Source organism: Hypanus sabinus, unplaced genomic scaffold (genome assembly GCF_030144855.1).
Source record: "Hypanus sabinus isolate sHypSab1 unplaced genomic scaffold, sHypSab1.hap1 scaffold_368, whole genome shotgun sequence".
Lineage (NCBI taxonomy): Eukaryota > Metazoa > Chordata > Chondrichthyes > Myliobatiformes > Dasyatidae > Hypanus > Hypanus sabinus.
The window spans coordinates 391,355-414,959 of NW_026781264.1; the positions used below are offsets into that span (position 1 = coordinate 391,355).

At 47.2% G+C, this 23,605-nt stretch overlaps 1 protein-coding gene across 1 annotated transcript in view; it reads left to right on the plus strand.

Moving 5' to 3' along the window:
• LOC132388631 (NACHT, LRR and PYD domains-containing protein 3-like) overlaps positions 1 to 21,479 on the plus strand; it is a 42,516-nt gene extending 21,037 nt beyond the window's left edge. The window contains exons 4-13 of the mRNA XM_059960997.1: positions 7,882 to 7,976; positions 8,733 to 8,899; positions 9,800 to 9,971; positions 10,071 to 10,121; positions 13,235 to 14,972; positions 15,989 to 16,075; positions 16,231 to 16,401; positions 20,734 to 20,904; positions 21,060 to 21,227; positions 21,392 to 21,479. Coding sequence (XP_059816980.1) covers positions 7,916 to 7,976; positions 8,733 to 8,899; positions 9,800 to 9,971; positions 10,071 to 10,121; positions 13,235 to 14,972; positions 15,989 to 16,075; positions 16,231 to 16,401; positions 20,734 to 20,904; positions 21,060 to 21,227; positions 21,392 to 21,479 — 2,874 coding nt within the window. The 5' untranslated portion in view covers positions 7,882 to 7,915. The remainder of the gene's footprint in view (positions 1 to 7,881; positions 7,977 to 8,732; positions 8,900 to 9,799; positions 9,972 to 10,070; positions 10,122 to 13,234; positions 14,973 to 15,988; positions 16,076 to 16,230; positions 16,402 to 20,733; positions 20,905 to 21,059; positions 21,228 to 21,391) is intronic.
• The last annotated feature ends 2,126 nt before the right edge of the window (positions 21,480 to 23,605 follow it).

A 23,605-nucleotide genomic window follows, 5' to 3' on the forward strand; every position in this document is an offset into this window, starting at 1 on the left:
GGGCAGTTTAGTATTTACTTCCTGTACCTAACAAAGTAGCCACTGAGTGTATGTTTGTGTTTTTGGACAAGGCATCAAAGTTTACAGGGAGAAGGCCAGGAACTGGGATTGAGACAGAGATTAAAAAAAAAGGATCAGCTATGAATGAACAGTGGAGCAGACTCGATGGGCCAGATGGCCTAATTATGATCCTTTGTCTTAAGATCTTATGGTCTTCTGCAGCCATAGCCTGTTCACTTCCAAGTTCAAAATGTTATGTGATCAGTGATGCTTTTTCTGCACACTACTGTTGCAGTCAGTGATTATTATAGTCTTCAATCAGTCTGGCCATTCTCCTCTGGACTCGCTCATTAACACGGCGTTTTCCCGTACAGAACTACCAATCATTGGATGTTTCTTGTTTGTATTTCGCACCATTGCCTGTAAATCGAGACAGTTGTGGGTGACAATCCCCGAGATATCTACACTACACCGTATGGAATCAACAATCATTCCACAGTCAAAGTCACCGAGACCACATTTCTTCCCCAATCTGATGTTTGTTTTGAGCAACAGCTGGACCTCTTGACCATTTCTGCATGTTTTTATTAACATGACTGAGCTGGTGTCACATGATTTGTTGATAATGAGCTGGTGTACAGGTGCACTTTGTAAAATTGCCACTGAGTTTATTTCTGATTTAGAGAACCCACTCACCCCCAACTCTGTGTTATCATGAATGAGATCTGGATCTATTTATTGATTCCCCTGTTTCCCACTACTGGATGGCACAACTGCAAACAAAAAATTGGCGTAATGACAAGGGTGGGTTAACAGAAACATAGAAAATCTACAGCAAAATACAAGCCCTTCAGCCCACAAAGTTGTGCCGAACATGAACCTACCTTAGCAATTACTAGGCTTACCCATAACCCTCTATTTTTAAAGCTCCATGTACCTGTCCAAAAGTCTCCTAAAAGACCATATCACACCCCCCTCCACCACCATTGCCGGCTGCCCATTCCACACACTCATCACTCTCTGTGTGTAAATAAATAAATAAATAAATCATTAACAACATGATAATTTATGCCTGACATCTCCTCTGTACATACTGCTTAAACTTGTGTCCTTTTGTGGCAACCATTTTAGCCCTTGGAAAAAACCTCTGACTATCCACACGGTCAATGACTATCATCATCTTGTACACCTCTATCAGGTCACCTCCCATCCTCCATCGCTCAAAGGAGAAAAGGCCGAGTTCACTCAATCTCTTTTCACAAGACATGCTCCCCTATCCGGGTAAAATCCTTGTAAATCTCCTCTGCACCCTTTCTATGTCCTCCATGCAAAATATGACCCATCAACAACCACTCTTTGCCTTCTGTGGGCAAGCCAGTTCAGGATCGACAAAGCAATGTCCCCTTGGATCGGATGCCTCCTTTCTTTCTCAATAACCCTTGCATGGCGTACCTTATCAAATGCCTTGCTGAAATCAATATACACTAAATCTATTGCTCTCCCTTCATCAATTTGTTTTGTCATTTAATCTCAAGTTAACATAAAATCCTGGAACCTATGCATACTAAACACAAAGAACAAACACATTTGAACATGGAACAGTGTCCCTCTGTCACCGGGTTACCAAACCAGCAGAAATGGAATGATACGTTGGAGTCTGGTGGTACTGTAACTAAAAGTGTTTATTAGAAAACTAAGTAATATACAAATATACAAAACAGGTCAGCAATCAAATATACAGAATTTTGGAAATAGGAATCAAAAACAAGCTCTATCAAAGTCAAGGGGTAAAGAAATAGTCTTAAGTTGATGCATTGTTCAGTTCTGTTCAGTTTAAGTCGAGGTAGTTGCTGTTGTGATGTTGGGGAGAGAGAGAGAGAGAGAGCAAGCGAGAGATGAGCAGCTGCAGAAAGCAGCTTTCTGTTGTTCTGTTGCACTGCTGTGGTCATTGATTATGACACATCCATTTTCGGCTAGACTGTTCTTCAGTGGAGAGCCTGTCACCCAGGCGAAGGTGGACACACACACACAAGCCCCCACCGGTCTGCTTTCTCCCACTGTGAGCCTCTGATTAATTCCCTCGAATCGATCCTCCGAACCCCCTCCTGCCAGTGGGTGGACAATACTCCTTGGTGTCCTGTGGTGTGTCTGCCTGTGTCTCAGCTGACTCACTTTTTTATCTCCCCCGCTGGGGTACCAGCCATCCATCAACTGACCATGTCCATCAAACTGGGCCATTCCTTGCTGTCTCAGCAAGAATGTTAACGAGCAAAGAGGAGTGTCCTTGTAGCAAAGGTAAATAATCAGTGAAGAAGCCATAACACTAAACTCTGTGTGTGTCTCTCTGTCATCTGTGTAGGATGCCTCTCCTCCCCTCTGTTCATTTCTCTCTCTCGTTAGCAGCATAGTTCATGGGGGGGTCTATTCTGGACCCCATCTCCATCTGGTTTTCTCATCACACCATAACACCTCTAACAGACAGGATATTGAGGCTGAAAAGAGCACCAGAACTGTTTTATTGGCGACACGCAGGGATCATGGAAATGGTAATGTGTAGCACATAGAAACTGAATTCACCTTGTTGGCCAGAAAGAATGACTATCTTCAAATCAGTGAATTCAAATGAATCAATGACAGTGGAAGCGGTCTTTGTTCTTGCCGTGTGCTTGGGGGATGGAGGCTGCCATTTTATGAAGGCACTCGATTCTCCATTTTGTGAGCTTGACATGCTGGACCTGATTAGTGTTTTAAAGAAGAAACAAAGACTTCAGGTAATTTGCTGGACTGGAGGTCATTTCCAAATTAGGAGTTGTTTGTGAGGTGTTCTTTGGTTGGCTATAACAGGCAGACTTGTGAATGCCTGAGGTGATTCAACTCATTGCTGACTGAGAACAAAGAGCCATGTGTCAGCAACTGTCCCTTGATGGGGAGAGGACAATAGATGGATGCTGCTTTGGACCAGAGCCAATGACCAGGTGTTCAAGGCCAGACACATGACCTGTGGCCAATGACATGGGAATGCGACATTTGAATTGATAAGCAATGGATATAAAAGTGGATGCTTTGTGTTTGCCGGTGGCGGTAACTTCGAAGAATAACTATCGCAGACACAAGCGAGAAAAAGCCTGCGTGAACACGTGGGGAGTGAATCGGAACCACGAGGAACAAGGAGCGCCTGGCCAGTGTAAATTCCTCCGCCCGGATAATGCCTTTGCTATTCTTTGACTATCCAGGAGAGTCAGGGACACTTAGCAGTTGTGCGCACAAGGTATTTAATGTATGAATTCATGTATTTGTTAGTTTGAACAATAAGGGTAATTGTCAGTAAATACCGATCTCTCTGTGCCTCACTCAGAATCGTTGGGAGAGGTAGAAGCGGTATCTCTCTCTCTCCTCTCCTTTCCAACAACCTCGTTAGGGGAATTGTACTGTCAAGCGATCAGGCTTAAGTGCTTTACAATTCAGGATTAACGTTGATCACTGAAGACGTAGAAGATGTGCTGTAGATCTGTTGTTTCAGTAGACAAGTTGGAGTAGATCCCTGTCACTGTTCAGACAGGAGCTGATATGCTTCAACACCACCCTCTCAAAACACTTCAACTGTGGATGTAAGTGCCACTGGGCGATAGTCATTGAGGAATTTAACCACACTCTTCTCGGGTACCGGTATGGTTTGAGCTTCAGTTCAGAGATACAAGGAGTTAGTCACCGCTGGGTTGCAGGAGGAGAGTAACTTGGTGACTGTCGGCAGAAGGAAGCGAAATGAGCAGCCAGTGCAGACAAGGCCCATGGACGTGCCCCCAATAATACTTAGAGTATACACCGAGCGAGAGGGACGACCTATCAGCTGGAAGCATAAACTCTATTGTCTCTGGCTCGGAAGAGAACAGAAGTGAAGAGGTCTACTGTGGGTATAAAAGATTCCATAGTCGGAGGAACAGAGAGGAGATTCTGGATGTATGTTATCTCCCAGGTTACAGGGTCAGGGATGTCTCAGATCGGGTCCATGGCATTCTATAAGGGGTGGGTGAGCAGCCACATGCCTTGGTGTATGACATGGGCAGGAAAAATGAAGGGGTTCCTGGGAGATAATACAGGAAGCTAGATAGAAAGCTGAGAAACAGGACCTACAGCATAGTAATCTCTGAATCGCCTGCTGTGCCACATGCTAGCAAGAATAGAATGATGGTGGCTGAGGAACTGGTGCAGGAGGCAGAGGTTCAAATATATGGACGATTGGGATCTCGTCTGGGCAATGTATGACCTATACAAAAGGTATAAGTTACACCAAAATCCCAGGGGAACCAATATCCTTGCGGGCAGGTTTTCCAGAACGACTCGGGACGGCTAATTTTGCGGAGGGATAGGAACTGGAGTTATAATGCTGAGAATGGGGTCGTTGGTTCACAAACCGAGGCAGTGTACAGTGCTAGAAAGGCGAAGCTGACGATAGGGCAAAACTGCAGTCGATGGAATGAGTTGCAACGTAAAAGGCAGACAAAATGGGAAATGGAGAGTACAGGACTGACAGTGTTACAGTTGGAGGCAAGCAGTATATGGAATAAGGTAGACGAACACAGCAAAGTTACAGATTGGCATGCATGACATTATGGGTGTCACTGAATCGTGGCTGAAAGAATATTACGGCTGGGAGTTTAACATCCAAAGATACACACTGTATCAAAAGGACAGGCAGGTCGGCAGAAAATGAAGTCAAATCATTAGAAAGAAATGACATAGGGTAGGAAGGTCTTGAATCATTGTGGGTAGAGCTAGGAAACTGCAAGGGTACAAAGACCCTGATGGGGATAATATACAGACACCCACACAGTAGTAATGACATGGTCTGAAAAATACAATGGGAGATAGAAAATGTATGTTAAAAGGACAACATTACAATAGTCATGGGATAATTTAACATGGTGAAATTGGGTTGTTATGGTGTTTCAATACCCCACTTGTCACGATAGTATTTCTAGAGTTTCCACTGGTTCAATCTTGTCCAGAAAATTGCCTGGATTTACGGATGCGTGTTTTTTTTATTCCGTGTAATTTTGTGAGCAAAGTCGGTGTATATCTGGCAGTGATATTTAAAATAAAAAATCCTGCAGTAAATCTCACTGGCAGTTGTTAAAATTATGGATGTCTACACTCAGTGGGCAATTCTTATCTACTTCCAGTTAAGCACTTTACCATTTCATCTGATTTTATCCTTTTCCATAGTTATGTTGAAGCTAAGGGAATTGTGGTCACTCTTACCAAAATGCTCCCCCACCAAGAGGTCTGTCACCTGACCAGGTTCATTACCCAGAACTAGATCCAGTATAGCCTCTCCTCTGGTCAGCCGGTCCACGTACTGTGTCAGGAATCCTTCTTGAACACACCTAACAAATTCAGCCCCATCTATCCCCCTTGCACTCAAGAGGTGCCAGTCAATATGAGGGAAGTTGAAATCACCCTTAACTACTACCCGGTATTTTTTGTGCCATTCTAAAATCTTCCTACTTATCTGCTCCTCGGTGTCCCAAGGGCTATTTGGGGGCCTGTAGAATACTCCCTGCACAGTGACTGATCCCTTCCTATTTCTGTCTTCCACCCAGAATGACTCAGTGGACACTCCCTCTGCAGCGTCCTCCCTTTCTATAGCCGTGAAACTATCCCTGACCAGCAATGCAACTCACCCCACCCCCACCTTTTCTACATCCCATCCTATTCCTTTTAAAACACATGAACCCCGGGACCTGCATCATCCAATCCTGCCCTTCCTCCAACCAAATTTCAGTAACGGTCACAACATCGTAGTTCCACGTACTAATCAATGCTCAAAGTTCATCCTCCTTGTTCCTAATACTCCTAGCATTGAAATAGACACATTTCAACCCCTTTAACTGGCTACAATTATGTTTCGTCCCCTGCCTTTCCTTTCTCATCAACTCAGAGCTCTGAGCATCATGCCCTTGTCCTTCTACTTTAATCCCTGCACTCACATTCCGATTCCCACCCCACTGCCAAACTAGTTTAAACCCTCCCCAACAGCTCTGTCAAATCTGCCCACTAGGATATTGGTCCCCGTGGGATTCAAGTGCAACCTGTCCTTTTTGTGCAGGTCACACCCGCCCCAAAAGAGGTCCCAATGATCCAGAAATCTGATTCCCTGCTCCCTGCTCCATTCCCTCAGCCACGCATTTATCCTCCACCTCATTCTATTCCTATTCTCACTGTCACATGGCACGGGCAGTAATCCTGAGATTACTACCTTTGAGGTCCTGCTTTTCAATTTACTTCCTAACTCCCTGGAGTCTTCTTTCAGGACCTCTTCCCTTTTCCTACCTATGTCATTGGTATCAATATGTACCATGACCTCTGGCTGTTCTCCCGCCCACCGCAGTATATCTTGGACGTGATCAGAAATATCCCAGACCCTGGCATCTGGGAGGCAAACTACCATTGGAGTTCCTTTCCTGCGTCCAAATAAGTGCCTGTCTGACCCCATGACTCTAGAGTCCCCTATCGCTACTGCCTTCCTCTTCCTTTCCCTACCCTTCTGAGCCACAGGGCCAGACTCTGTGCCAGGGGCACAGCCACTGTCTCTTCCCCCAGGTAAGCTGTCCCCCCACCCCCCCCCAACAGTACTGAAACAGGAGTACTTATTGTCAAGGGGGACAACCACAGGGGTACTCTCTAGCACCTGACTCTTCCCTTTCCCTCTCCTGACTGTGACCCATTTCTCTGGCCCCTGTGGCCCCGGAGTGACCACCTGTCTGTAACTCCTCTCTATCACTTCCTCACTCTCCCTGACTAGATGAACGTCATCAAGCTGCATCTCCAGTTCCCTAATATAGTCCCTTGGGAGATGCATCTCGATGCGCCGGGTGCAGATGTGGCTGTCCGGGACACCGGGAGACTCCAGGACCTCCCACAACTGACACCGACCATAGAAAACTGGCCTCACACACATACTACTTCCTTTTGCAATGAACAACTGCCTCACCTCGTCCTGTTACCACTGAGGCCCGTTGAGCCAAAGCACTTTCACTCTGTTGCCTCTATCTCCGCTGCCCACTGGATATTGCTGCCTTATTTTTAAACTGTTGAATAATTCCGGTATTTTGTTTATTTATTTTATATACGCTTTCATCAGCTTGCTCTTTTGAATGTATGGCGGGCTACATTGTGTTTAACAGCGTCATGTAACTCTGATAACAGCCATCAGAATATTCAAAGAAATCTGGACCGGAGATTAGGCAAAAATTATGTTCTTAACATCCCACTGGAGAAACTATAGTGCTTCAGGACAAAATGTTGCAAAGTTATGGGTGATTTTGCATTGTTCAGGGTGTCAGAGGGTTTCTATATAGCCCCAAAGCGTATATTGCCAGACGATGTTAAACTGAAAGGAGATGGTGGGAATCAGGTGAGACTGAGAAAACTGTATAACTCAGTGATCAGAGGCATAGATGTCCCACTGGTCAGCAGAAATGTTTCACCCCACACTGCTGTAACTGTTGTCCTTTACTCACCATAGCGCCACCAGCGGTAGGAGGACCAAGGCAGTGGGTGCCATCTGCTCAACCTGGCTTGCCATTCTGTTGACACATCACCCCCGGTCCAGGACACAAGATTGGTTCCTAGAAGGGAATTGTCTGCAATATAGCAAGTAGATACCCTGGAAAATCCTCGCTTAGTGTACAATCCATGGAGAGTGCAGAAATGGGCATTGTGTGACTGTGGGTCGATGGCCGCAAGTAGATCAGGCCATGTCAAGTGTTCGGTGGATAGGCCCAAGATGTTTGGAAGAGTGCGACTCAGTTAAAAAAACAAATAGCGTTCTCATTTACACCTCAAATAATGTCTGAGCATCCTGTTAATTTTGTTTGTTAGAAAGCGGCAGAATCTGACCAGAACTGTCCTCAAAATGGATAACGGAGCGAGCAGTGGAGGAGTTCCAGTGACGTCAACATCGGGAAAGGACACGGGTATGCTAGCGGATTATTTTCATTTGTAATTATTGTCTTGACTCCGTGTTTGGGTTTAATTTAATATCCATAATACACGAAGTATTTGTGAAGGGACTGGGTTGAGAGAGATGACAGAGAAGGGGTATCAACAGAAGTTACACTCACCCCCCTCCCCTTCATAAACATTGACTTCTCTAACTTCCGTTAATGCCCCTCCTTCCGTTCGTAAACATTGACTGCTCTATCTTCCGTTATTGCCTCTTCTCCCCGTCATACCCCATCCCTTATTTATTCATTCATTCATTCATTTATTTATTTATTATTTTCCCTTTTTTTCCTCTCTCCCACTTTTTTTCTCCCTCTGTCCCTCTCACTATAACTCCATGCCTGCTCTCCAACCTCTGGAATCCTGTCCCCCTTTCTTTCTCTCAAGGCTTCCCGTCCCATCATCCTCTCTCCTATCATTTCGGATCTTCTCTCTTCTCCCACTTTCAAATTTCTTACTATCTCTTCTTTCAGTTAGTCCTGACGAAGGGTCTCGCCCGGAAATGTCAACTGTACTTCTTCCTATAGATGCTGCCTGGCCTGTTGCGTTCACCAGCATTTTTGTGTGTGTTGCTTGAATTTCCAGCATCTGCAGATTTCCTTGTGTTTGCAGATATATTTCGGACTGTGTTTGGTGACCCGCCACACCACCTTTAGGTTCCAGAGAGAAAGCTGCTGCTCAATATGGGGGTGAGTAATTTCTTTAATTTTCCCCGTTGTCCGTCACAGGTCTGAACTCAGTGAACACCGAGCTCCTGGCGAGCTGGGATGATTTCCAGCTGCTGCAGCTGACGGACTTCTACCGGGACAGGCTGGAGCAGGCGATGGAAGGAGGGGTGCATGGAGTGAGCCTGGCGTTAACGGCCGAGAATCAGTTCAGCGGAGAGGAACATCGGGTGAGTGGGAGGGAGAATGGGTTTGAATTTTCACACATCACAGGATCGATGGGTGTTGGAACTCTGATTCATCGGATATTATATTAGATAAAAGAACAATTGGAAAATAAATACTGTACATACAATTACAAAACGAAATGTGACTCTGAACCAGTGATAGAAAGAGGTGAAAATACGCGGCAGACTGGTGGGTATCCCCTCAATATTCAGAGTGAGTTGAGTTGTGTGAGTTTGAAGTATTAAATTAAAGTTTCGTTTTGGGAAGAACGTGCAGCGTGATGGCAGGATGACAGTGAGAACTGGGACATCATCTGTGGGTGCCACAGGAGCTCCAGTGTGTTCTGTTCTGAGTGGAGATGATAGTGTTTCAATCTGTAACTGCGAACAGTGTGGATCGGGGAATACTGCCATGTTGAAATGTATAATCACTGAATAAACCTCCAATGGAAAAGGCAAATGAAAGGCATCAGGTGTCAGCCGGTAATCCGCTGTCATGTTGGGCACTGGCGGATTAAGGAGATGAATCACATCATATTTTCTGAAACTTCTCTGCAACTCACTCTGTTACTAAAGCCCTCCTGTTTTCTTTCTTCGTCTGTGATTGTTATTTTCTGATTTCTGTTTTACACCGTCAAATCCGGTGAGGAATTATTTATGGGTTTGGAGCCACGTCAATGAAGTGGTCACAGACCAGCCAGGATCTCATTGACTGGTGGACCAGGTTCACGGTGAATGTCCCTCCATGTGCTCTGCACTCAGAATGTCCAGTCCATGTCCAGACAGGATCAGCACCCGTCCGGGTGACTGCTCAGTGTGATCCCGTTACAGAGCACATCATTTACTTCTCATTCTCTGTGTGAATCTGTCAGTCCCCAATATGTTCACTGTTACTCTTCACAGAAAATCTCTGATCTCGCTGATAAGGGAGAGCGGGCGGACAGTTCTAAACTCCTCCTGAGCCTGGTGATGGAGAAAGGCTCCCGCGCCCGGAGGGTGATGTGGGAAACCTTTGTCAAAATGCGGATTGATGTTCCAAAGTTGGACAAAATACTGAAAGAAATACAGGAACATGGTGAGAGAGTATCAGAGATTAATTTAATTTTGGATTCAAATATTACATACTTAAAATTTGAGGAATTGAAACTTGTAAAATTATTTTAAATCTGAACAGGTTGTGTTCTGGTCCATCGACCCGTACCGGAGATTCCCAGGGAGCTGAAAGGTAAGTGAAGAAACCGCTGTTTCCACCGAAGGTTGATGTTGTGTAGGGCCATGTCGTTGTTGAGCCAGGAGGATTTGATCAGGTAAATGTTCCACCGTGTCACAGCACAGTGAGACACAGGGAAAAATGTTTGCTGGAGGGAGCGTTTTCACAGGACATTTTGAGGAAGCACGCAGAGAGTTGGAGGCTTTGCTGAAAGGGATCACTCCTCTCTGGGTCCTGCAAAGACAGGTCCCCCTTTCGGGGTCAGAATGGAGAAGAGGGCAATCTGAGGAGTGAAACTATGGGAAATTTCTCACTCCAAAAAATGAAATATTATCCCTACAACCACCCAACCCAACACCCTCTTCCTAAATCACATTTCTAAACTCCCTCAGATACTACAGGTTATCATTTTTTAGAATCCGGAGACCATTGAAGTTCTCATCACAGAATAAGCATGACAACGTCCATTTAATGAGAAAAGCAGGTAACACCCCAACTAGTCTGTTTAATCCCAGAGCAGCATATGAACCCCATTCTCTCCACATTTGCAACCCCTTGGTGCAAACAATGCTAAAATTATCCAGCTCAATTTCCCACTCAATAATCCTGGAATTCCACCAGGAAACAATGATAGTGAGGGGGAGATCAGAGACAAAATCCTCTGCTGAAATTCATGTGGGCCTGTGTTGTGTGGATACTGTGGAAGGGTAAGAGATGGGAATTAGGACAGAGAAACCGAGGGTTGTGGGATTGCAGTAAAAAGGTGGAAAGGTCTGAAAATATCTATAAATAATATTCCAATTAATTAAATTGTGACCGTCTGGATAGGAAATTCACTACATCTGTTAGCACATTGTGTCACCGAAAATGCGACTGGAATCTCTTTGCCTCAAGAGATTGTGAGGCTTCATCATCGCGGGCTGAGTTGGACCACTCAGCTGCACATTCAACAGAGGAGAGGGCGAAGGAAAGACAGATATCGTAAAGATTATTAGTCTTACAGTAGCCCATGCTTTAACTGATTACTCGAAGCCCTTGAACAGAAATATATGGCCACAAGGTTCATTCAGCCTGTCTCATTTCCAAGAACAAATTCCAAGAACGTTAATTTTCAAATGGTAACAGAGAATGTTTTCAAGCTGTTCACGCCTCTGTTGTCTGTTATTGCTTCACCACTGACAGGGTCCTGACACACTGTGAGATCCCAGACACACCTGGCAGTGTCCTGGCACACAGTGAGACCCCACACAACCCTGACAGTGTTCTGACACATGCTGAGCCTCCACACATGGCTGACAGAATACTGATACACTGTGAGACACCACACACTCCTGACAGAGTCCTGAAAACTGTGAGACACCACACACACTGGGCAGGGTCCTGACACACTGTGAGATGTCACTGAGACCTGACACTCTGTGAGACCCAACACACCGCTGACAGTGTCTTGGCACATGGTGAGACCCCACACACACTGGGCAGGGTCCTGAGACTATGAAACCCCACACACCCCTATCAGTGTCAGGAAACACTGTGGGACCCCTCACAACTATAACAGAGTCCTGATCCAGTGTGAGACACCACCAACCCCTGAAAGGGTCTTGACACACTGTGAGACACCACACACACCTGATATGATTCAGATACACTGTGAGACCACACACACCCGTAACAAGGTTCGGATACACAGTGAGACCCCAGACACTTCTCACAGTATCCGGACACTGTGAGACCATACACACCCCTGACAGGGTCCTGACACACTGTGAGACCCCACACACACCGGGCAGGGTCCTGACACTGGGAGACTCCACACATCCCTGACAGGGTCCTGACACACTGTGAGACCCCACACACTCCTGACAGGGTCCTGAAACACTGTGAGACCCCACACACACCGGGCAGGGTCCTGACACTGTGAGACTCCACACATCCCTGACAGGGTCCTGACACACTGTGAGACCCTACACACTCCTGACAGGGTCCTGACACACTGTGAGACCTCACACACTCCTGACAGGGTCCTGACACACTGTGAGAACCCACACACTCCTGACAGGGTCCTGACACACTGTGAGACCCCACACACCCCTGACAGGGTCCTGACAAACTGTGAGACCTCACAAACCCCTGACAGGGTCCTGACAAACTGAGAGACCCCACACACCCCTGACACGGTCCTGACACACTGTGAGAACTCACACACCCCTGACAGGGTCCTGACACACTGTGAGACCCCACACACCCCTGACAGGGTCCTGACACACAGTGAGACCCCACACAACCCTGACAGTGTTCTGACACATGCTGAGCCTCCACACATGGCTGACAGAGTCCTGAAAACTGTGAGACACCACACACACTGGGCAGGGTCCTGACACACTGTGAGACCCCACATATCCAGTCATGTTCCTGACACACTGTGAGACCCCACACACCCCTAACAGGGTCCTGACACACTGTGAGACCTCACAAACCCCTGGCAGGGTCCTGACACACTAAGAGACCCCACACACCCCTTTCACGCTGTGAGAATCCACACATCCCGACAGTATGCTGTCACACTGTGAGAGCCCCATACAGAGTCCAGGCACATTGCAAGACCCCACACACCCATGAAAGGGTTTGAACACATTTTGAGATCCCGCACACCCAACCCAGCCACCCACAGTGCATGTGCTGATCAGCAAATCTGCCTCTGCATTTTGAATCAGTGATGCTAGGAGGGGGAAGCTGTGATTCCCTGACCTGTTCCTTTCCCACTACCCTCTTTGCTATGTCTATACACCACATCAACACAGGGGATTAAAAGTTTCTTCCACAGGAACAATGCTATCTGTGGCAGTAGTGGGATGTTGTCCAGTACGGGACAGTCAGGGGTCAGTAAACTACCAGGGAAATAGTCACTTTCACAGCACAGTTAATGTGGAAATGTGATGATCTGGTGTTTATCTAGACCAGGCCTCTCTGTCCAGTCAGGGGTCTTTTAATCAAATTTACTTTACTGCACGAACATCCATTGATGAATCCAATTAATGCATTAGCTTTGAGCTAACTCATGTGTGTTTAAATACTGATTTCTGAGTTGAGGCATCTAACCGTTTGTCCACTGTCTGTTCCCATGGAAGATGTTCAACAGAAACACAAGGAGACTCTGCGGGCACAAACTGAAACACTGAGAGTGAACACGATCCTGATGAGGGAGAAGGTGAAGGTTTTCCAGCTGGTTGATCGAAACGCTGAGCTCACAGTCATTTCTACTGTTCGAGATCGGAGACTGGTGGAACATGAGCTGCTGGCAAGAGGTAGAGACCACGAGGAGTGGAGAGAGAAACATCTCCGCAGAAAGCTGGAAAAAATCCGGACTGATCAGTTGTTCCAGAGCAGTTTTTCCCAGAGTAAATCCAAATCTGGGAGTTCAGCAGCAATGGCTGGAGTCCCGGGGATTGGGAAAACAACAATGTTACAAAAGATTGTTTATGACTGGGCCACGGGGAAAATATACCAACAATTCCAGTTTGTCTTCAGTTTCAAATTCCGGGATTTAAACAACATTAACTGCAGAATAAACCTGAAGGAACTGATTCTGGATCAATATCCTTACTTTGGGAATATCCTGAGAGAAGTCTGGAAGAACCCAGAGGGTTTGCTGTTTATATTCGATGGTTTGGATGAATTCAATGACAAAATTGTTTTTACTGACAGTCGGGGAGACACAGAACCACGGTCCACGTGCACAGATCCTGAGTTCAAGTGCAAGGTGTCTGACATTGTGTATAGTTTAATCCAGCACAAGCTGCTCCCAGGGTGTTCAGTACTGGTGACCACCCGTCCCACTGCGTTACATTTACTGGAAAAGGGTGAGATCAGTGTCTGGGCTGAAATCTTGGGATTTGTTAGTGAGGAACGGAAAGAATATTTCATCAGGCATTTTGATGATCAGACGGTGGCGGCAGCTGTTTTCAAACACGTGAAGGAGAACGAGATCCTGTACACCATGAGCTACAACCCCTCCTACTGCTGGATCCTCGCTCTGGCACTGGGCCCCTTCTTCACACAAAGAGTCAGGGACCCACACCGAGTTCCCAAGACCATCACCCAACTGTACTCCTACTATATTTACAACATCCTGAAAAATCACGGCCGTGAGATTGAGAACCCCCGTGATGTGTTACTCAGGGTTGGTCAGATGGCCTTCAGAGGAGTGTCCGAGAGGAAGATTGTGTTTACAGATGGAGATTTGATCAAGTACAATCTGCAGCCTTCCCAGTTCCTGTCCGGGTTCCTGATGGAGCTTTTGGAGAGAGAAGATTCTGCCCGGAGCATGGTGTACACATTCCCACACCTCACCATCCAAGAGTTTGTAGCTGCAGTCGCACAATTCTTGATTTCAGATGGCAGAGATATTATGAAACTCCTCACTGAAACTCACAACACGACAGATGGGCGATTTGAGGTATTTCTCCGTTTTGTTGCTGGTCTCTCCAACCCAATGACAGCTCGGGGCCTGGTGGAGTTTCTGGGTCCATTTCCCAATGAAACAACCTGCCGGGTGATTGACTGGGTGATGGAGGAGGTTAAACGCCAGAGTGGAAACACGAGGAGTGAAGCTGGTAAAAGGAGCCTCCTGAACACGTTGCACTACCTGTTTGAATCTCAGAATCGTGGACTGGCTCAGGCCGCACTGGGATCTGTGGAAACACTTTCATTCAGTGGAATGACACTGACCCCGATTGACTGCGCGGTCCTGTCTCATGTCATCGGACTCTGTGATACAATAAAACACCTCGACCTGGGGAACTGCCACATTCAGTGTGAAGGAATCCAGCGGCTGGGACCCGGGCTGCACAAGTGCCAGGAGTTGAGGTAACTTGATTTATCTCTCACTCTGAACTGTGAAACTGTTCCATTGTGTTGTTTCAATGTAAAGGGATTTGCTTAAAACTGCAGTAATTCAGATTGTGAAGAATTGTGACAAATGCCCAGGGGATCGGTCAGTAATTCCCCAAGGATGGGAGGGTTCTGTGGTTCCTTGTGAAGGGATGTTGGAGACTTCATCAGATCAGTGAACATCGGCCATTGGCTTAAAGGTAGTAAATCACAGGAATGGTCGTGTTTCTCGCTGCCTGTGACACGTCCATTGACAATGTTCCTTCTCACTGTGACTGACACCCAGACCGACACTGATTGCAGCAGGTGGGTCAGAGATTCACACCCCCTTCCCAGTGAGGGACAAGAGACCGTCAGCAGACTGTCCCAGTGAGAAGGAAAGAAATACCGTTGTGAGATTGTCCTCCCCTGGTCTTCACCGTGTGTGACTATCACCATCAGTCCACCTGTGTGACTGTGCTCACTACCAGCTACGCAGACCCCATGGGCGCATCTCCTCTCCCGATTGTGGGTCTCAGTTCAGACCCACCCATCTCTTGCAATCTATTTCTGGATCTTCTTATCCTATTGGATTACCTTTTCCCTTTGGTATAGTGCTGTGGGACTTCTCATCCTCATTCCCCTTCCTCCTGCAGAGTCTGTCTTCCCATCCCTTTTCCTCAGGTGGGGACTCTTCCACCGTCTCCTATCAACATTTCCATATTCACAACTCTTCCTCACTGTGGGACTATCTCCCATCCTTCATCTCTGCCCCTCCCGATCCTCTCACATCAGGAACACTTTTCTAACCATCAGGGAAAGAGACAGAATATGTGCAAACTAAATTACTGACATTCGGTGAATACGCTGGAGCTGGACAGTGAGGGACATTGACAGTGATGGGAACCTCAATCAGTGATTTACTGAAGTGTTTAATGTTTCCGAGTGAGAGAAATTCCCTCAGACCCATGGTTTGAATTACTTTGTTCATCAATCTGTCTGTTTGTGTTTAGACTTGGGGAGAATGAACTCGGAGATTCGGGAGTGAAATTGGTGTCTGTGGCTCTGAGGAACCCGGAGTGTAAAATACAGATACTGTGGTAAGTACCAGACTGTGGGAGATTGTGTTTACAGTCACTGGGTGTCTGACACTGAACATTAATGTGATCAGTAATTGTGTTACTGATAAACACTGGGGATTTGTACCATCTCCTGTCTCTCTGTGTCCTTCACCCTCACTTTCCCTCATCTCCAGGCTGGGGGATGTCGGCCTCACAGATTCTGGTGTCGAGGATCTCGCCTCCGCTCTCAGTACAAACACATCACTGACGGAGCTGGACATGAGTGAGAATAAGCTGGGAGATTCAGGAGTGAAAAATGTGTCTGCGGCTCTGAGGAACCCCGAGTGTAAAATACAGAAACTGGGGTAAGTACCAGACTGTGGGAGATTGTGTTTACAGTCACTGGGTATCTGACACTGAACATTAATGTGATCAGTAGAAACAAAGAAAACCTACAGTGCAATTCAGGCCCTTTGGCCCACAAAGCTGTGCTGAACATGTCCCAACCTTTGAACTAACTAGGCTTTCCTCACAGCCCTCCATTTTTCTAAGCTCCATGTAGCCATCCAGGAGTCTCTTCAAGATCCTGCTGTATCTGCCTCCACCACTGCCACTGGCAGCACATTCCACACACTCAAAATCTCTACGTAAAAAACTTACCCCTGACATCTCCTCTGTAACTGCTTCCAAGCACATTTAAAACTCATGCAAGTCATCTTAGCCCGGGGAAAAAGCCGCAGACAACCCACACGATCTATGCCTCTCATCATCTTATACACCTCTATCGGGTCACCTCTCATCCTCCGTAACTCCAAGGAAAAAGCCCGAGTTCTCTCAACCTGTTCTCAGAAGGCATGCTCCCCAATCCAGGCAGCATCCTTGTAAACACAAAGCACACTGCAGATGCTGTGGTCAAATCAACACTTACAAAGAAGCTGGATGAACTCAGCAGGTCAGGTAACATCCGTTTAAAGGACCAGCTAACGTTTCGGGCCTGTTGATTTATCCTTGAAAATCTTCTCTGCACCATTTCTATGGTTTTCTTCCTGTAGTGAGGCGACCAGAACTGAGCACAGTACTCCAAGTGGGGTGTGACCAGGGTCCTATATAGCTGCAACATTACCTCTCGGCTCTTAAACTCAATCCCACGACTGATGAAGGCCAATACACCGTACTCCTTCTTAACCACAGAGTCAACCTGCGTAGCAGCTTTGGGGTGACCTATGGACTGCGACCCCAGTATCCCTCTGATCCTCTACACTGCTGAGACTTACCATAAATACCATATTCTTCCATCATACTTGACCTGCCAAAATGAAACCCCTCACACTTATCTTGTTTGAACTCCATGGGCAACTTCTCAGCCCAGTTTTGCATTTTATCAATGTCCTGTTGTAACCTCTGATAGCTTTCCACATTGTCCACAACACTCCCAACCTTAGTGTCATTAGCAAACTTACTAACCCATTCCTCCACTTCCTTATCCAGGTCATTTATAAATTTCACAAAGACTAGGGTCCCAGAACAGATCCCTGAGTGACACCACTGGTCACCGGCCTCCAAGCAGAATATGACCTGTCTACAACCACTTTGCCTTCTGTGGGAAGACAGTTCTGGAACCACAAAGCAATGTCCCCTTGGATCCCATGCCACCTGACTTTCTCAATAAGCCTTGCATCGGTTACCTTATCAAATCCTTGCTGAAATCCATATACACTACATCTACTGCTCTACCTTCATCAATGTGCTTAGTCACATCCTCAAAAAAATTCAGTCAGGCTCGTAAGGCACGACCTGCCTTTGACAAGGCCATGCTGACTATTCCTAATCATATTTTGCCTCTCCAGATGTTCATAAATCCTACCTCTCAGGATCTTCTCCATCAACCTACCAACCACTGAAGTAAGACTCACTAGCCTATAATTTCCTGGGCTCTCCCTACTCCTTTTCTTGAATAAGGGAACAATATCCACAACCCTCCAATCCTCCGGAACCTCTCACGTCCTCATTGATGATGCAAAGATCATTGCCAGAGGCACAGCAATCTCCTCCCTTGCTTCCCACAGTAGCCTGGGGTACATCTCTTCCAGTCCAGGTGACTTATCCAACATGATGCTTTCCAAAAGCTCCAGCTCATCCTCTTTCTTAATATCTACATTCTCAAGCTTTTCAGTCCACTGCAAGTCACCCCTACAATCGCCAAGATCCGTTTCCGTCATGAATACTGAAGCAAATGATTCTTTAAATACCTCCACTATTTCCTCTGGTTCCATTCGTAGTTTTTCATTGTCACACTTGATTGGTCCTGTTCTCTCACATCTTATCTTTTTGCTCTTCGCGTACTTGCAGAATGCCTTGGGGTTTTCAGTAATCCTGTCCGCCAAGGCCTTCTCGTGGCCCGTTCCAGCTGTCCTAATTTCATTCTTAAGCTCCTTCCTGCTTGACTTATAATCTTCCAGATTCATATCATTACCTAGTTTTTTGAACTTTTCGTAAGCCCTTCTTTTCTTCTTGACTAGATTTACAATAGCCTTTGTGCACCATGGGTCTTGTACCCGACCATTCTTTCCATATCTCATTGGAACGTACCGACTCAGAAAGCCACGCTAATATCCCCTGAACATTTTCTACATTTCTCGGTACATTTCCCTGAGAACATCTGTTTCCAAATTATGCTTACAAGTTCCAACCTGATAGCCTCATAGTTCCCCTTACTCCAATTAAAGGTTTCCCTATCTTGCCTGATCCTATCCCTCTCCAATGCTATGGTAAAACAGATAGAATTGTGATCACTATCTCCAAAATGCTATCCCTGTGAGAGACCTGACAGCTGGCCAGGTTCATTTCCCAATACCAGATCAACTGTAGCCTCTCTTCTTGTAGGCTTATCTACATATTGTGTGAGGAAACATTCCTGAACACACCTAACAAACTCCACCCCATCTAAATCCCTCACTCTAGGGAGATGTCAATCAGTATTTGGGAAATTAAAATCTCACACTTCAACAACCCTGTTATTATTACTCCTTTCCAGAATCTGTCTCCCTATCTGCTGCACGATGTCCCTGTTTCTATTGGGTGGTCTATACAAAACACCCAGTAGAGTTATTGACCCCTTCCTGTTCCTAACTTCCAACCACACAGACTCTGTAGGCCATCCCTCCATGACTTCCTCCTTTTCTACAGTCGTGACACTATCTCTGATCCACAGTGTCACAACCCCACCTCTTTTGCTTCCTTCCCTGTCCATCCTGAAACATCTAAAACCCCGCTCCTGAAGTAACCATTCCTGCCCCTGCACCATCCATGTCTCTGTAATGGTCATAACATCATATCTCCAAGTGCTGATCCATGCTCTAAGCTCACCTGCTTTGTTCATAATACTCATCACATTAAAATAGACACACCTCAAACCATTGGACTGAGCGCGTCCATTCTATATTACCTGTCAATCCTCCCTTTCACATTGTCTCCAAATTCTCTCCATTTGTGAGCCAACCTCCCTTTCCTCCATCACATCAGTTTGGATCCTACCCCCCAGCAATTCTAGTTTAACTCTCCCCAGTAGCTTTAGCAAACCTCCCTGCCGGGATATTGGTCCCCCTGGTAATCAATTGCAACCTGTCCTTTTTGTACAGATCACACTAGCTCCAAAAGAGGTCCCATTGATCCAGAAATCTGAATCCCTGCCTCCTGATCCAATCCCTCAGCCAAGCGTTTATCCTCAACCTCACTCTATTTCCATTCTCACTGCCACATGGCACAGGCAGTAATCCCAAGATTACTTCCTTTACGATCCTGCTTCTCAATTTACTTCCGAACATCCTGTAGTCTGTTTTCAGGAATTCTTCCCTTTTCCTTTAACAATATGTACCACGACCTCTGGCTGTTCTCCCTCCCACTCCAGGATATCTTGGACACGATCTGAAACATCCCGGACTCTGGCACCTGGGAGGCAAACTACTATATGCGGTTCTTTCCTGCGTTCACAGAATCACCTATCTGAACCCCTAACTATAGAGTTCCCTATCACTGCTGCCATCCTCTTCCCCCAGGGAGGCCGTCCCCCACCTCCAGCAGTACTCAAACAGGAGCACATTGTCAAGGGGGACAGCCACTCTCTAGTACCTCTCTAGGTACTCCCTAGTACCTGCCTCATGCCCTTCACTCACCTGACTGTGACCCACTTCTTCAGTCTCCCGTGGCCCCGGTGTGACCACCTGCCTGTAACTCCTCTCTATCACCTCCTCGCTCTCCCTGACCAGACGAAGGTCATCGAGCTGCATTTCCAGTTCCCTAACTCGGTCCCTGAGGAGCTGCAGCTCGACACACCAGGTGCAGATGTTGCCGTCCGGGAGGCCGGGAGTATCCAACATCTCCCACATCTGACACTGAGCACAGAAAAGCAGCCTCACATACATACTCTCTGTCTGTACTGTAAACAGATAACCTACCTCGCCTCGACCCTTTATCGCTGAAGCCCTGTTGAGCCAAAGCCTTCCTACTCTGTCTCCCCCTCCTCTGACTCTCGCTCTGTAAATCTGTCTTCCTTTTAAACTCTTCTCGCTGTTCTCACTGGCCGACTTGCGCAGTCGTGCTGAAGAAAAGAAATTAGTAATGGAGTAACTGATGAACATGGGATTTCTACCGTCTCCTGTCTCTCTGTGTCCTTCACCCTCACTCTCTCTCATCTCCAGGCTGACCCGTGTCAGTCTCACAGATTCTGGTGCCGAGGATCTCGTCTCCGCTCTCAGTGCAAACCCATCACTGATGGAACTGAACCTGAGTGGTAATGAACTGGGAGATTCAGGAGTGAAACTGTTGTCTGCGGCTCTGAGGAACCCGGAGTGTAAAATACAGAAACTGTGGTAAGTACCAGACTGTGGGAGATTGTGTTTACAGTCACTGGGTGTCTGACACTGAACATTAATGTGATCAGTAATTGTGTTACTGATAAACACTGGGGATTTGTACTGTCTCCTGTCTCTCTGTGTCCTTCAACCTCACACTCTCTCATCTCCAGGCTTGACAAGGTTGGTCTCACAGATTCTGGTACCGAGGAACTCATCTCCGCTCTCAGTACAAACCCATCACTGACGGTGCTGAACCTGGGATTAAACTCGCTCACAGACCGATCTGTCCCCGCTCTCTACCGCCTCATACTGACCCTCCCGAATCTGGAGTGGATCTGGTGAGTGTTTGTGTTAATGTTCAATGTGATAAAATATCAGCAGATCTACGGGTTTTCTGGTGATATTTGTCTGTGTGTGTTGTTGAAACATTAACCCCAGTACCCTGTTACTGCCACTGTTGTGTAATCTGTTTATTTCATCTTTATTCTCCCATCTGTTTCAGCCTGGGGTCGAATCAGTTCAGTGAGATCGGGGGTAAGGAACTGAGATGTCTGCAGGGAGTCAGACCCGGACTGAGAGTGATCCTGTGAACATCCCTGTCTGTGGGATGGTGGCATTTTGTCCGATTCTCCGCCCTCCCCTTTAATGCCCGTCATTACCTTTAATGTCCGTGCCAGATTTAATTCCCAATGGTTTTAACGGAACCGGCTCCAGTCTCGAGCTCGGTGACATCGGAAGCCGTCCCACAGTGACCTATTTCCGCCTCTTGTCTGGCGGCCACCTGTGTGGGTTCGAGACTGCCCCAGGAAATACAAAGACCGGATGAGCCCGAGGTCCAGTGCTCAGTCTGGGACATCGGTGTCCTGGGGTGGAATTATCCAAGGTGACAATCCTTTTGCTCCCTTTGCTGAGGACGGTGCATACGACAGCCTGGCCAATATAATGATGTTAAATTGACAAATCCCTCGGCAGTGACCCTGGATCTACAGCGATCCCGGACACGGCCCGGAAGTGTGATTTTATAATCATCGGTTCCCCGATGACGGTGAGAAACGGGACTGATTATTCAACCGGTCACTCGTTGTCGCCGGTCAGTTAATTGTGTGTGACTGTGACTGAGTCGGGAGCAGCTTATTTATTCCCGCACGTCAGCAGTTCACACATTGTTTAATTTACATTTGTCATGATGAAATCAATAAACCGCTGTAGCTTCCTGTCCTGGTGCCGGACTCGAGTTTTATTTGAGGTTTCTGCTGCCCCCTGCACCCTGTGCACTGCAACAGTGGGTCGGAGCTCCTCACACTGACACAGTAGCGTCTCAGCTCCAGGCTGAGAGAGCTCGGACTGGCAGAGTCTGGGAACCCAGGATCACAGCTCCACCCAACCCACATCGTGGCTAACTGCCCCGCATCAGATAAAATCGACTATAATAGAGGTGTGTCCATGAAGTCCCAAGTACAAGACGGATGGGGGATTAAATACCAGCGTTAACGGCGGAGTGATGTCCCTCCACACTGTCCCATCACCCACTCCTGGTGTCAGACACAGAGTGAATCTCCCTCCGCACCATCCCATCACTCACTCCTGGGTTCAGACACAGAGTGAATCTCCCTCCACACCGTACCATCACACACTCCCGGGGTCGGACACAGAGTGAATCCCCCTCCACACTGTCCCATCACCCAGTCCTTGTCTCAGACATGGTGTGAATCTCCCTCCACACCGTCCCATCACACACCCCCGGGGTCAGACACTGTGTGAATCTCCCTCCACACCGTCCCATCACACACTCCTGGGGTCAGACACAGAGTGAATCTCCCTCCACACCGTCCCATCACTCACTCCCGGGGTCAGACACAGAGTGAATCCCCCTCCACACTGTCCCATCACCCAGTCCTTGTCTCAGACATGGTGTGAATCTCCCTCCACACTGTCCCATCACACACCCCCGGGGTCAGACACTGTGTGAATCTCCCTCCACACTGTCCCATCACACACTCCCGGGGTGAGACGAGGAGAAAATCTCCCTCCACACTGTCTCATCACATACTCCTGGGGTCAGACAGAGAGTGAATTTGCCTCCCTCTGCGCTGTCCATTTCGCCCTCTCCTGTTCTGTGGCGTGAGATTGTTTTTGAAATCAAGATATACTTTATTCAAAAATAAAATTATTTACAACAAACCATTTGATGACACTGTCCTTTACAGATGTTCCCATTAACAGATGTTTCAATACGTTTCTACACTTTCAGCCACTCATGGTTCATCTTTACACACCTTTGTTGAGGGGTGAACTCCCCACCACCTAATCCCACACACTCCAGCTGAAGAAGAGCCCTAAACCATGGTCCTTCCCCATTGGGCCCTTGCGGTGGCTGCACCAAGTATCCGCGCGTCCCTCAGCACGTACTCCTGCAACCGAGAAGGTGCCAGTCGGCAGCATTCCCCCACGGTCATCTCCGTGTGCTGGAAGACCATCAGGTTTCGGGCCGACCGAAGAGCGTCCTTCACCGAGTTGATGATCTGCCAGCCGCACCAGATGTTGGTCTCCTTGTGCGTCCCCGGGAACAGCCCGTAGACCAGAGATCACGCAGCTGCTGGGGATGTATCTCGACACCGTCCCTTCCACCCATCTCCACGTACCCCCAGTGTGCAAAGAGGTGGGTCACCGACTCTTCCTCACTGCAGTCCTCCAGTGGGCAGCAGGGTGCGGAGAT